The 14,073-nt window shown below is 36.0% G+C and overlaps 5 protein-coding genes across 5 annotated transcripts in view; 3 read left to right on the top strand and 2 right to left on the bottom strand.

Moving 5' to 3' along the window:
- The first annotated feature begins 285 nt into the window (after positions 1-285).
- LOC108971833 (cap-specific mRNA (nucleoside-2'-O-)-methyltransferase 2) lies at positions 286-2,661 on the top strand. The gene is made up of 2 exons (XM_018938140.1): positions 286-920; positions 1,040-2,661. The coding sequence occupies exons 1-2, from the start codon at positions 384-386 to the stop codon at positions 2,588-2,590; spliced, it is 2,088 nt and encodes a 695-aa protein (XP_018793685.1). The 5' UTR covers positions 286-383; the 3' UTR covers positions 2,591-2,661.
- A 73-nt stretch (positions 2,662-2,734) lies between these two features.
- LOC108971831 (ubiquitin-conjugating enzyme E2 L3) lies at positions 2,735-3,883 on the bottom strand. Its single transcript, XM_018938139.1, has one exon. The coding sequence runs from the start codon at positions 3,597-3,599 to the stop codon at positions 3,135-3,137; it is 465 nt and encodes a 154-aa protein (XP_018793684.1). The 5' UTR covers positions 3,600-3,883; the 3' UTR covers positions 2,735-3,134.
- Positions 3,884-5,512: 1,629 nt separating this feature from the next.
- LOC108971830 (proteasome subunit alpha type-4) lies at positions 5,513-6,880 on the bottom strand. The gene is made up of 4 exons (XM_018938138.1): positions 6,794-6,880; positions 6,469-6,674; positions 6,076-6,411; positions 5,513-6,009 (listed from the first exon to the last, which is right to left on the bottom strand). Exons 1-4 carry the CDS (start codon positions 6,794-6,796, stop codon positions 5,772-5,774), a joined length of 783 nt encoding a protein of 260 aa, XP_018793683.1. The 5' UTR covers positions 6,797-6,880; the 3' UTR covers positions 5,513-5,771.
- A 526-nt stretch (positions 6,881-7,406) lies between these two features.
- LOC108971786 lies at positions 7,407-9,795 on the top strand. The gene is made up of 8 exons (XM_018938065.1): positions 7,407-7,516; positions 7,583-7,911; positions 7,969-8,146; positions 8,213-8,323; positions 8,383-8,456; positions 8,526-9,221; positions 9,281-9,458; positions 9,524-9,795. Exons 1-8 carry the CDS (start codon positions 7,499-7,501, stop codon positions 9,680-9,682), a joined length of 1,743 nt encoding a protein of 580 aa, XP_018793610.1. The 5' UTR covers positions 7,407-7,498; the 3' UTR covers positions 9,683-9,795.
- A 1,197-nt stretch (positions 9,796-10,992) lies between these two features.
- Positions 10,993-14,073, top strand: part of LOC108971771 (atrial natriuretic peptide receptor 1) — a 17,626-nt gene continuing 14,545 nt past the window's right edge. The window contains exon 1 of the mRNA XM_018938043.1: positions 10,993-11,047. Coding sequence (XP_018793588.1) covers positions 10,993-11,047 — 55 coding nt within the window. The remainder of the gene's footprint in view (positions 11,048-14,073) is intronic.

The following is a 14,073-nucleotide window of genomic DNA, read 5'->3' as shown; positions in this document are numbered from 1 at the left end:
CTTATAATACCGATTAGGTAAGTAAACAGCTGCTTAAAAATTCTCTTAACAAACTTACAATCCATACAAGGACTGGAAAGAAAAGTAAAAAAAACATACTTTAAAAGATTCCAGACGTCCCCTTTCGGGTGTCGAAAACTAATTGGCAAGCTTAAAATACCCTGTTCATGGTATAAATATTCCCTATAATAATTAATCGTACGTGCATGCAGTGGGTAAGCGAAAGCTGAGTGGAATTACCAGAAATTCGCCGGCGTTTATTTAACAGAACGAGCGCAGTATTAATTAAAAGGTTTATTATTCTTATTGTTCCAATAATCATCCAGTGTTTATTTCTTTGCATTAAACCCTGTTGATGGTTGTGTGATAGAAGAAATAGCTAAATGGAAAATACGACACAACGTTTAATTCCGCGCAGTGGATTAYTGCAGGTTGCAACCAACTACAACGGGCCATCGAAGGAGCATTTTCGCTACGAATGCAGGTCGGATAACAACAAGCCCAGCAAGATGGAAGTTAATCGAGTATTCGAAAAGAAATTCCATTATCAGAAGCCAAAAGAGAATATTTGGCAGTTACCTTCTCCAAGCGAAGCGTTTAGTGAATATTATCAATTTGATACACTGCAACAACTGAAGCCAAAATTAAATGATGTGAAGTGCAAATTAAACAATTATACAATTGAAGATTGGAGTCTGCATACAAGACGGCAGGATCCATCAAATGAGATACCATGGCGTTTGAAAAATGAAACTAAGGCCGAATTTGTTACAGTAGCTTGGTGCAAACTATTTGAATGTCTCCACGCCTATCCTCTGGTGAAAGGTCCGCATTTAAATTCTTTGCATCTGTGCGAATCGCCGGGAGCATTTATTGCTGCCTTAAATCATTACATGTATTCAACATACAAAAAAGAAGAGGTGAGAATATTGTTCCATAAATGATTAACACATCATGCTAACTGTATTTGTTTTTATGTTTATTATATGTATATATACATGTGTATATTTACATATGCATATTTATGTCATATATGTAGGTGGAATGGCGTTGGCTTTCTACAACACTTAATCCGTATTACGAAGGCAACCCCACAAGTGGCATGATTACGGACGATAGATTTATGTTTCACACATTTGACAATTGGCTAATGCATGATGATTTTACTGGCAACATTATAAATCGTAATCATATTGAGCAAATGCAAGAACATTGCCGGAAACGTTTGGAGGATAATGTACAGCTAATTACGGCTGATGGTTCAATAGATTGTGTTGATGCACCTGATTGTCAGGAAGAAGTGGTGGCGACTCTTCATTTTGCCGAGCTCACCGCAGCTCTCTGTATACTCGCAGATGGCGGTTGTTTTGTAATGAAAATGTTTACAATGTTCGAATCAACAAATGTCTGTAAACTATTTTTGCTGAACTGTCTTTTCGAGGATGTACACGTATTCAAGCCTGCTACCTCGAAGCGCGGCAACTCGGAAATTTATATAATTTGCATTGGTTACCGAAAGCAGACTAAGTATTTACCAGAACTATTGCAATTGATGAAGGAAAATGTTGGATGTGCAAACATACTTCCGCTTCTCCCAAGATCATACTTGCCAAATGATTTCTTGCTACAACATGAGATATGCGCTCGACTTTTTATGAATTTTCAAATTGAAGCGATTGAAGCGAACATTCAGACATATGAAGTAAAGCCTACTCGTCGTCAGGTGATTTATAAACAGCATTTCCGATCGGAAATAGCCAATGAATTTTACGCACGCTACAAGGTGTGTAGCATCGCAGAGCAAAATAAAGTTTTATATGGATATCAAGCAACTGAAGAAAACTGCAAGTCTGCACCGTTTTGCAGAGGTTCATACACGGAACGTGAAATGGCAAAGGAAACAACAATGGAAGAACGAATATTTTCATTTCATCGTTTCATTAACAATTTAGAAAAAATATTAGACTTCAATTATGATATACAGTTTCAGGAAGAGTTCGACACATCAAAAACATCTACTCCTGATTTGCATATTTACAGAGGCGCTCCATTCACTGAACTACTTAGTAGTCTTTTTGGACATATATATGTTATGCAACTGTATCAAAAGCTTAAGGAAATGTTACACCGTGATCCTATTTACATGCTGAAACCCAATTGTATTGCAGACGGTGAGGAAATACAATTAAATCTTAATATGCATGGATACTCGCTGCTCCCTCGAGAATACTTTATTGGATTACTTGATATGATTTACGAAAAGCAAAMACGGCGAATAGTTCTGTCAAATGTGGTCTTTTTAACACACTTATCCGTTTCCGTGCTACTTTCATTGGCCCTTTTCGTTTTTGGACATTTATCTATCTCCACTGGGCCTAACTTTCAGATAGAATTGCTTGCCAAATGTGATAAATATACACAGGACCAAATGTCTACGTTAAAACGGATTCGCGATTTACTAGCAGAAGATGCAAATGTTTTATGTATTATGCCAATCGAAAAATTGCATCGCAATAAATTTGCAAATACATTGATGGCTTATAATAATCAATTATTGATGAAAAATTTTAAATTGGCTTTAGATAACTAAAACTAGTAAGATTAATATAATTTTTCTACTAGAAATAAATAGGAATATATATTTATATTGAAATCTCAAATAAAAAAAATCTGTTGCGTGTATGTGTATAGAAAAAAACATATAGATAAAAAAATATTTAAAAAAGTAAATCAATTGTTTTTTATATAGTCATTATTTTATTTGCATATACTTGCTTTTAAATTATCCATCGATTGATTCCTAAGCGATGACGTTGGCTATTTTTCTTTCAATCTACCTATACTTTACAGTAACTACTATTSATAGGTGAATTTGTACATATTTTATAAGAAAACATGGAGCTATTTATTCAAAGCAGTGGTTTTAGGAATATAATACATAACACAATGTCTTTGAACCGTGTTCGGATGTAAAATTCTACTTTTTCTCTCTATTGATATTACCATTTACAATACAATTTTACAAATATGTCTAGTAGATGAAATACATAATTCAATGCCAATGATTATATTTGTTTATTTTTAAATATATATTTTTACTACTTCACATGTAATTTTTTGGCAGCACTTCTTATTTAATCCGACGGCCGTTTTTCGCTATTCTTCCTGGTATGCTCTTCGGCATTTTTAATAAACCGCTTTCGATCTCGCAAGTACTCTTCGGCCAAATCTGCACGCAGTGGATGTTCTGGTTCCGGGTCATTGATTAATGCAATCAATGCCTGAACAACTTGATCTGTACGTGTTGCAGGCTTCCAATTTTCAGTTGATATAATGGGTAAGCAAACCTGTCCCTTCTCATCRATGTTTGGATGATAAATTTTAGTCTTAAATATTATCTTTGGAGGTTTAAAAGGGTACTCCGCAGGAAAGTTTATTTCAATACGAAATGCTCCTTTGTTATATGGAGCATTATCTGGTACAATTAAACCGGTCCAACGCAGCAGATTCTCCTCGTCCGCATTAATTTCACGAAATGATTTCAGACCACAAGCTTGTAGATCGGTCAATTCTTTGCGAAGTCTACGCGGAGCAGTCATCTCGTTTCGAGCACGTTCAGATTCTCCTTCTATAGCAATAAAACTTTAGTGCTTCTCACGTTACTTACAGCTGATTTTTCAATATCAATTTCACAAATTTTATAAACTTCCAGAACTAATTTCCTTCTGTCCACCTTTTTATTCCTTTTGGATGTTTATTTCACTCTTTTTCCTTTTGACGGCAATGTCAAAACTTAAATATGAAACAGTGGTGTTTTTCGTTTTATTTRCACATAAATTATTTTAAGGGAAATTTGCTAAACTGGCACTTGCATATGGTATTTGTAACAATGTGTAATGTAAAAGTTTCTATGAATTTCTTAATGCATAACTGACAAAACAACTCTTGTATACGTGTGACCGCTCTTCTTCTCTTGCGGCTTGCTGGGTATAAAAATAATCAACATCGTTTTGATTGTACCAAATTTGCTTTTAGTGTGAGTTATTCTCAATTGAGGAATCAAACAACCAAAGTAAGGTTTTATTCCTGGTAAGGTTTTAGTGTTCATATGCTCGACATTTAGACATATGCTTAAATCCTCTATAAGATCGCCGATGTTTCCTTCTGGGTGTTACCAACTACCTGGCAAACTGAATACACATTGCTCAGGATATGAGAATATAGTACTAATGTGTGTTTCCCAATCCTAGGTTCTTATCGCTATTATTATGCTTAGTTTGCTAGCTGTTTATTATATAATATAGCTCAAATTATTTACTATGTTGAATGAATATTCAATTCAAATAAAAATATGAATGGTTCTGGCGTTGTTGTTGTAGCTGTAGGTTAAGTTTCGCACCGACTTTCGTGGAAACGGATAAATATTTCCGGGGTCAACGGTACCCTCTAGCATAGTCTAATGCTATGACTCAAGGTAAAGCACTGTGRCCATTGTGCTCACCGAAACTCCCAATTTTTAACAAAAACGTAGCACATTCTTTATGGCGCCTTTCTACAAATGAAACTTTTTGAACTTCTACATATAATATACATATGTATATGTTTGTAACGATAGCTCTTTCAGAAGAAATTATTTAGGGCGCAACTGTTTTTAAATGGGTCACTAACATTTCACGGTTCTTTGAATTTCAATAACTTGTTTGTTTAGCCAATGTCAATCTTATTTGAACAGTCTATTGACTTTCATGCGAAAAGATCAACTACTCACTACTAAGCGCAATACTATATAAATCCGTGACTTTTTTAAGTCTGCATACACAACCAGTTCATCATTCAATCGATCTAATTAATTCGGTTTTGGATTAAAATGAAATTCGCACAATATCTTCTACCACTAGCAGTTTTCACGCTTTTCTCATTAAAGCTTTCCCATGGTCAGTCTAATACTACATCTACCGGTTCTACGTATCCAACGTCGTTGAGCAATACTACCTCACCTACGAGCTTAGATTATGGAGTCAATAGGATCACTGCAAATCTCCGTTATACAGCGATAAGACGTATAAGGAAATCCGGCAACGGAGGTACTAGGAGCAGTACCAGAAATGCCAACAGGAATCGCAATAGAAGAAACAAGAAAAGGGCTAATCGCAACAAGGCAAAAAGGAGCAAAAAAAACAAGCGCCGGAATAATCGTCGCAAATCACCTGTTGTTAAAATTGGGTAAATCTTGAATATATTTCAATTTGTGAAAATGTTGTTGAATATGCCATGCTAATGGGGAAATGTTATTATGTAATAATTATATTAGATTTTAATATAAATAAATAAATTGTATGCACATAAAAATGTGACGATCTGTTTTTTCACTAAGACATAAGTAACATTTAAGTTTTTCACAACACGGAAGTCTTTAGACTCGAAAGCGCGCTGCCGTTGAGTGTTTTTAAAGTTTTGGCATTTTCAATATATTTCTACTTCTTCTACGAAAACAATTTATGTATGCGTGATGTCCAGTATTATGCCAAAATATATTATGTAAACAATCAGTTGTTGATAAAAATCATTAATTTCAGAATATACAGTGCGTTCTCCAACAAATATTGTATCACATTCTTGCACAATCCTTAGCTATTTCTTAGTGGATAGTATAGTAGCATATATCGTAAATCTTTTAAATATATAAAATCATTGAGTGATATTTTAACTTTTAATTCCGTTTAATTCCGAAACATAAAATATTATTAGATAGAAAAAACGAATATCTAACTCTAATTTGACCCTGACGTCGACGCTTTCTTTTCTTCTTCCTCTTCATTGTGTTTAGTTATCAATTGTGCAATTTCTTCTTTTTGGACCATTTTAATTATAGGGCGTCCATTACTTCCTAATGTGGTAACTGCCATTTCTACTTTTTCCGCATTAATGCCTTCCATGCTTTTAGCCAGCACTTTGATAGCGATTTTCTTACCTTCTTCAGTTGTAAGAGGATTTTCTGCGTTATCATAACTATGAATAACAACATTAAATATATTAATATAATTGTTTACACATATATATTTTACATATTCTTACCGGTTTGCAAGTTCTGTCTTTAACATGGACATAGCTACACCAAAGCTTTTACCAATGCAGGTGCCATTCCAGCCACTATAATTGCCACTGGGGTCTGATTGATAGAGTTGAAAGCCATGACGCCTATCGTAACCCATGTAAAGAATCGATACACCAAATGGACGCTTTCCACCATATTGTGTGTATGCTTGCTTAATGTCACACAAATGTGAGACCAGTTGCTCAACGGGTATTGGTGCACCATAATTATATTGATAACGTTGAGCGATTAAGCGCATTTCATTTACCAAAACATTGGCATCGGATGTAATACCAGCAACAGCAACACATAAATGACTGTAAGTTTAGACAAACAATCATACATTGATACGTATACAGGATGTTACAACTTACTCGTTGATTTTGTAAATTTTGTCCTGAAAGATATCGTTGTCTAATAATGGACTTGTTGTATGACATTCTGCAGCTATAACTATACCATCGTCTGTGCGTATACCTAAGGCAGCGCCAGCACGAGAAATAGCTTCCATAGCATATTCCACCTGGTATAGTCGGCCTTCTGGGGAGAAGATGGTTGTCCGCGAATCATAACGACGTGCCTGGGAGAYACATAAGAACACTAGCATTACAATGTTTTACTTAATTGCATTAAGTAAGAATCTGACATAATATGATGGCTTTTCAGACTTTTTAATATATTTACTAATTTTTTACTTACCATTTTGCTGTTGTTTAATTAAAAGTTTTTAATATTCACTTATTTCACAGTGAAATTGTATTGTCATTCCTGCCGCGAAAAGTGTTACCAAATTAATAGCAACGTTTATCGATAAATTAAACAACTGTGACAAATTTCAGTGCTTACCAGCGGTAGGAAAGAATTTGTAAAAATCAGCACATTAACTTAAACAATTCACAGCTTCCAAACTACAACTAATTGAAAGAATTAGGGCGGAAACTAAGATATAAACCTAGCTAATCATCATGCCTTTGCGTAAGAAAGTGAATAAGTATACATAATAGTACATAATATAATATATAAACCTTAACACAATCTCTGGTAGCTATATTGGGTAATTAACCGGTGATATTCCGATAGGTAGCTCACATGGAACAATCGGCACCTCATCAAAYGGCATGGCAAAAATTATCATGTCATATGAAGGTGTTAGTTATTAGATTAAGCATAAATCTTAACTAATTACGGTTTAAAATATTTAGGGTAGAATTTACTTTCTTATCATGTACACCCTGCATTCAATTAGAGTGTAGCCCATTTATTTTACGAATTAAATTGGCAGTACTTCTCCAAATAAATATGAAATTCACAGTTTTAAAAATACAAAGAAGAAGAATTCGATTKAATTTAAAATAAAATATTATATTTGCATTTTGTATTCTAGTTTCTTATCCCTTGCCAATTATGGGCGATTTAATTAATGTAAGTTGAATAACAGATCAACAAAATTAAAATATGTGAAATATATGTAKGTTGTCTACTCTGTAGCACTTTGATGCCTTCAAAAAGTTGGGGTTCGACTGCGCCAACCAATGGATTCTCTACGATGATCGTTTCCAAAAGTTTTTCAATTTTTTCACTGAAAATATAACTGATATTAATATACTAACTGAGAATGAAGTATTAGAGTTTGACGAGTTAAAGCASAGAGGAGAAGTGATGGAATCTACTGAACGCGCTGCGAAACTAAAAGAAATGGAAATTCAAAATCCCGGATTGCTGCAATATACAGAGGAGCAAGTAATAGCGATGTCGGAGGAACTTAATTTGCTAGAACATACAGAAGATTGTTACGCAGCACTCGTTGAGGAAATGAGGTAATGATTATATTTATTTATTTATGATATATCTACACATATTTTCGGTCACTGTAGAGGTACCAAGAACAAAATTAACGCACAACTGGGAGAATTAGAAAATGAAATCAGTACTTTAACTAGTAAAGAAAATGATTTGCTAAATGAATGTCAAAACTATGCCCGGCAGCTGGAGGAAATGCAATTGGAAAATTATAAACTTTCTAACGAAGCCACACGTTGTTTTACGAAAATTGTAAGTATATTTTTGTGCCGTCACATTTGGTGCCACAAATTATTGTTTTTTATTTTTACTTCGCAGCAATCGCCACCGCTCTTTATTCATCAATTACCTATAGATCAATACCTGCTAAAATGCGATACATTCATGCAATATTTTACTTTGTATATGAAGGAGAATTTTAAAATTCAGGTGCAGAAAACACTCGGTACTAATTTCCTTCAAATGATTAATCGCTTATTATTTTGCAGGATTATAGCGAAATGGATTGCACCTCATCTGAACATTCCGAGTTTTCCGACAAACTTCAATCCTTAGCCAAATCGTAAGCGCATACAAAATTTATTACTTCCAGCTCTTTCGTTAAAATTATAATTTCCTTATTTTTGTGTAGTATGGAATACTATACGCTTGAATATATAAAAGAAAAGGCAAAATCAAAGGCGACACAGTCTTTGATCGATTTTTTGGATCTTTCGCAAATACATGTCATCAGTCTTGCGGACATGGAGCATGAAACACGCGAACTGGAAATGATGAACGAACACCATTTGAAGATTGCTTATGACACGCTTTTGAAYGATCTCACTTTGCATGTGCGACAGCATACCCAGCAGCGCATGGAATTGATACTTTATGAAAATACCAAATTAAAATTAGAGCGTGCCTTAAAGCGCCAAGAAACCGATAAACGTTTAACAAAAATTATTTCGGATGCATTATCAAATGCCGAACTTGTTTGGATCGCGATACAATTAGATTTAGAACGGAAAAGAAATCGTTTTGTGAACACAGATCAGTTAAACAGTGAAACAGATAATTGTCAAAGGCGCATTAAAATGATGCGCACCATTCAACAGAACAATACGCCGCTTTTAGCTTATGGCAATATATTTACTAATACCTCTGCGCCATCACTGTTGGATGCAATAGCCGAACGATTATCGCGTCATCTCGGCCAGAAAGTGCGCAGCGAGCCAAAGTCCTGCCTGTATGAATATGAGAAATTCACCAGACTCTTGTCATACGCTGTGCAGGGTATGATCGGCGGTAAAGCATATGCAAATGTCACTGCACAAATGCACGAATTGTAAGTGAAAATATTAAAATAGTATTGCTTTTTGAAATAACGTTTTAGTATGCTTTTAGGCAACGCCTAGAATCTTTATTGCGGCCAATGGTGTATGATAGCCCTGTGGAGGCGCCAATGTTCGAACATGTGCGCTTCTTAATGCCCATTTACAACGCCAAAAACACTCAGGAGCGCCTTGATAGAACACTGCGTTATTTGCGTACGCAATTTCAAGAAAACATAGCTGAAAGACTAGTAAGATATTCAAATGCCTTTCTTATTAATTTATATAAAATCCGTTATTTCTTTTTACTTAATAGGAAAAAGACAAACTTTGGCGCTACAGTCAGTTGTTRTGGATTTGGTTTTTAACCGAACCGCGGCGTATGATAATGGCTATAGAAGAGGCCAAGAAAGCTGCATCCAAAGTGCCAACTACCGCGGGTTTGAAGTCGATAAGTGGCATAAAAAGAAAATGAGTCCTTATGATGCCGACGTTTGCAGATATTTTTAATAATTTCAAATTATGGATGCCATTTGTAATAATTGTTAATTAATTTAAGTACAGTTTTTTGATATTTGCACTAAGAATTCATATTTTAATTTCAAAAAACAATCTTCATATTCTGAACAGGGTATGTTCATCTTCTGTGTTTAAAACTTTGGCTAACAAAGTGCGTGCGTGTGTGTTTGCAAAACATGTTGATGGCAACAAAACAGTATGCTCAAACACTTCAATGGTAGACTTTCGCGCCAAAATGGTTGAGTAAACACGAAACGAATTAAAGAATTAAGGCCTAAAGAAGCACTTGTGCTTGCTAACCATTGTCAACGAATATCGATGTGTGCGCTCGTCTGTGTTCTTGCAATGTGTGTCCATATTTGTATTTGGCTTGGAGCGAAAGTTTCTCATAATCGGTTTGTGTTGTAGTTATTTTTGCATTAAAGTCTTTAATGATGGAGTAAGTGACATGTTAATTGTTTTCAGCAAATCTAATTGAGCGTACTTAATAGTATTAATGTATAATTGCACAGCTGATGATTGTGTTAGCATGTGTGTTCGTGTGTGGGTGTGTGTGTTGATGTAACGAARAGAATAGTCATTGGCATGATTTTGGGGCTCGCGAAGGAATGTTCGCACTCTCTTTGAATGCTATTTTATTTATAATTTTACTTACAACACAGAATGGGCAGAGAGACATTTTTTTTTTATAGATATAAAAAAATAAAGTGCACTTAGGAACTGTAGCTTGATAATAAACTTTGAAAGATCTTTTTTGAAAGATTTGTTTAATTCCTTGACCTCCTTGTCGATCTTCAGAAAAACCTCCGGAAGAAGTTGTTTGGCGCTTAAAGTTATCTTAAATGGAAAAATAAAAAATTATTTTAGTTACTGATGAATACAGGTAATTATGGAAGGGMATTTTTTGTGCAATTTGAATGAAAGTTTTCCAAAAAACTTATTTTTTTTTTTTGAAAGAATGGCTTACAAGTCGAAATCGTTGCCATAAATCAAATTCCATCAATTATTACCTGACAAACATATGTATTTTAGAAGGTCGTGTAAAAAWTTCAAGTCGATYGGTGCAAACGTGTTTGAAAAATTTTACTCTCCGGCTCCGAAATCAGCGCTTAGGGAAAAACGAGAACTGATTGCACCAATCCTTACCGGATCAACTTAAAATTTGTTGATAATTTCAAATAGACAAATGTACGTTCTATGCAAAGGCAAAAAAAAAAAGACTTTTTGAGTAGGGCTCTCGCATAATCTTCAACATACGGATCTACAATGCCCGAATCGACCCGGATTTTACCCGACAAAGTGCTAAATAATAATAATATCGGTAAGTGATAATAAAGAAGAAGAAGACAAAGTAATTTGTAAGGATTCTCTAAAGGTTTAATTGACAACTTATTCTCGAAATAATGACAAATGTGTATATGAAGGTATTGTGCGAAATGGCGACTACAGAACCCTAMTTTGGAATCAACCTCTACGGTTAGYGGTAATTCTAAGAATACGTCTGTAAATTTATTATGCTAAAAACACCCACTTTCAAATTCGCGGACTCTTAAAAAAGTTTTTTTCAGCTTTTTGAATGGTTGTGTAACACCAGGAGATAGCGAAACCGATATCGACTGTGAAGAAGAAGAAAGGAAAGAAAAATAAAGTAGTTGAGCCGTCGAATTGTCGGTCGAACTAATCAAATACGACGACGGAGAACATATGATTSTGGCCTAAGACCTGCAAAATCTATAATGATTAAAGAAACGTTCGATACCAAACTAGATTTCAGACAGGGTGACTTCCTAACGTATGACTCCTCAGTCTATTGCGGTGAAGTTGATACGAAGTTGATAYGAGCTGCAGAGCTAAAGGGGGACGCCGATAATGTTATTATAATTGGCCTAACCACCCGCCCTTATTGAACTTGCTTCTTCAAACTGGCTAGGGAAACGATGCGCTTCGTTTTAGTAGTCCAGAATATCTCTCGTCATCAAACAAACAGTCATCGCATTCGCATRGGAGGAAGTGAACATTCTACAGATATTCCCTTCCTTTTACATGGGACGAAATCATGTGCAATGACAACATCTGAAAGAAGAATTTTGTGAAAGATTTATGGTCTTTTGCGCAATGCCAACTGCGAAAACAGAGTCAATAGAACGATGAGTTATTTGAGATATACGACGTCATTGACATATGTAGTTTCGTGAATTAATAGACAGTGGCTACGCTGGCTGGGTCATGTTGACCGAATGGCTGAGTACACTCAATAAAGTGTTCAATACGATAACCGCACTGCACTCAGTTGGAAACATCAGGCAAAGAAGGAGCTGGCTTCACTTGGTGCCGAAAAGAAGAATCTTTTAAAACTAAAAACAGAAACAATATAAATGTGTTAACTTTGGCTTCATCGAAGATACATATACCCTTCACAGTAGTGCTATAGTGATCCGATCAGACCAATTTATACGGAGATCTGCACACCGAAGAGTTCTCTCCAGTAATTGATGCGATGCGTGAGAAGTAGCGCCGTCTTGCTGTTCCAAATGTCGCCAAGATCAAGAGCTTCAATTCCAGACATCCAATAGTTGGTTACGAGCAATAACAGCCGCCAATGACGGTTAGGTTCTCATCGGCATCATTTTGAAAGACATATGGACTGATGATTCCACCGGCCCAGAAACCACACTAAACCATTTTTTTTTTTGTTTTCTGATAAAATGGCAGTTCTTGAATCTCTTCAGATCGAGCTGGAAATGAGTCTCATCGCTGAACTAAATTTGTTTGAAAACATCGGATATTCTTGGAACTTTTGACAAACTCAGCGAAGCGATGTTGCTTGGGAATGTCGAGCAGTTTCAGTTCCTTCGCAAGCTGTATTTTGTAAGCTTTCACTTTAAGATCTGGACTACGTCAGTCCGAGTTGCTGCGAAAGGCGTCGAATCGACTCTCCGTGGTCGGCGTGTACACTCTACGGCTGCTATATTTTCTTCACTTCATGCTGGTGTGGTCTATTCGGTCGAATATTATTCAATAATGAATGCTGGGTCTCAAGGTGTTGAAGGTATAAAAACTAGTATTGTTCAAAATTTCAATAAACTGAAATTCAAGTCCATCACAGTACATCCGAAACATCGATCCATGCATTACAACTGAAATGTACGATTTAGTGTTTAAATTAACTCGCGATGTCAACGAGTCAAGCGCTGCATGGCAAATAACGGAAACGTAGTAATAAACGGTAGCATTGTTGTTGCTTTATTTTTGTTGTCACTAATGCCACTGCTCCTTTGCATAATTGTTATTGCCTTGGCTGTGTGTATTTATGTAAATCCTTTGCTACATACATATGAGCACGAGCGTGTTTGCCAACTGTCGCATGCTGCTTGCCGCCACACGCATACACGCACGCACATACATACATCCAAACACACATTCAAACGAGAAGCAACAAATGAGCGATTTACCAGTGCGCCGCACAAGAAAGCGAAAGGATGCGCAGAAATATGTGTGAGCAGCCGACAAACGAAAGAAAAAGAAACACTCGCTTAAGTTTGCATAATATGTGTGTGTGTGTGTGCGTCTTTCAAGCGCAGACCGTGCGACCAAGTGCCGTTGGCATATAAAAGCGACGACAGGACGTTCGCGGCTCATTTGTATCTTGACTCTTTGGACGGCGGCAGCGGCAACAGTGCGATACGCGCGCACAACTAGGAATATATTGGTGGTAAAGTGATAAATGGACACATACACACCCATACATATTTGTTTGCAAAGCAGTGTATGTGTGTTTGTGCGCAGTGATTTCGAGAGTGTATGAGCGGACATGGAGTTGACTAGGAATAATAATGAAATACTCGCATATAACTTGTTGACTTTGAATATTACAAACACAGAGGCACACACGCACCAACACTAACATACATGTGTATGTGGCTTGCTTGGTGGACTGTTGTGGCAACAAGTGCTTAAGTCGACACGGCGTATGAGCGACGGCATGTGCAATTGCGTGTGTGCGATGTGAAACGGTCGAAGGAGCCAAATGTGCTTGGCTTGTGGTAACCGTTGAAGCAAGAAGTTTTCGCTTTACGCTTAGAAAGCGGCGACAAATGTAATGAAAAATCTGTGTGTAGATAAGTTATAAATATGTGCTCCTTGTTACAATGGCTACGGCACTCATGTCATGGAAAGCCTTAAAAGCACTGCAATTTGTGTGAAATACAGTGTTTGGGAAAATCACAAAAGAGATTTTATTCTTGACGTGTTGCTGATTCGTATGCGGATGTGGTGGCTCATTTGTGCTCAAACAGAACAAAAGAGTAAAATATAAATTTGATTCAGTGGAGAAAAACGAAATTTATT

This window comes from Bactrocera latifrons, unplaced genomic scaffold (genome assembly GCF_001853355.1).
Source record: "Bactrocera latifrons isolate USDA-ARS-PBARC rearing strain unplaced genomic scaffold, ASM185335v1 scaffold_36, whole genome shotgun sequence".
Lineage (NCBI taxonomy): Eukaryota > Metazoa > Arthropoda > Insecta > Diptera > Tephritidae > Bactrocera > Bactrocera latifrons.
The sequence above is the reverse complement of the archived record's forward strand: the minus strand, read 5'-3'. Positions and strand labels throughout refer to the sequence as shown.

Excerpts from the sequence above, each read along its gene's own strand:
- LOC108971830 (XM_018938138.1), bottom strand. Across the intron at positions 6,412-6,468 it reads AAAATTTACAAAATCAACGA|TCATTTATGTGTTGCTGTTG; the intron begins GTAAGTTGTAAC and ends CTAAACTTACAG. Across the intron at positions 6,010-6,075 it reads AAGACAGAACTTGCAAACCG|TTATGATAACGCAGAAAATC; the intron begins GTAAGAATATGT and ends TGTTATTCATAG.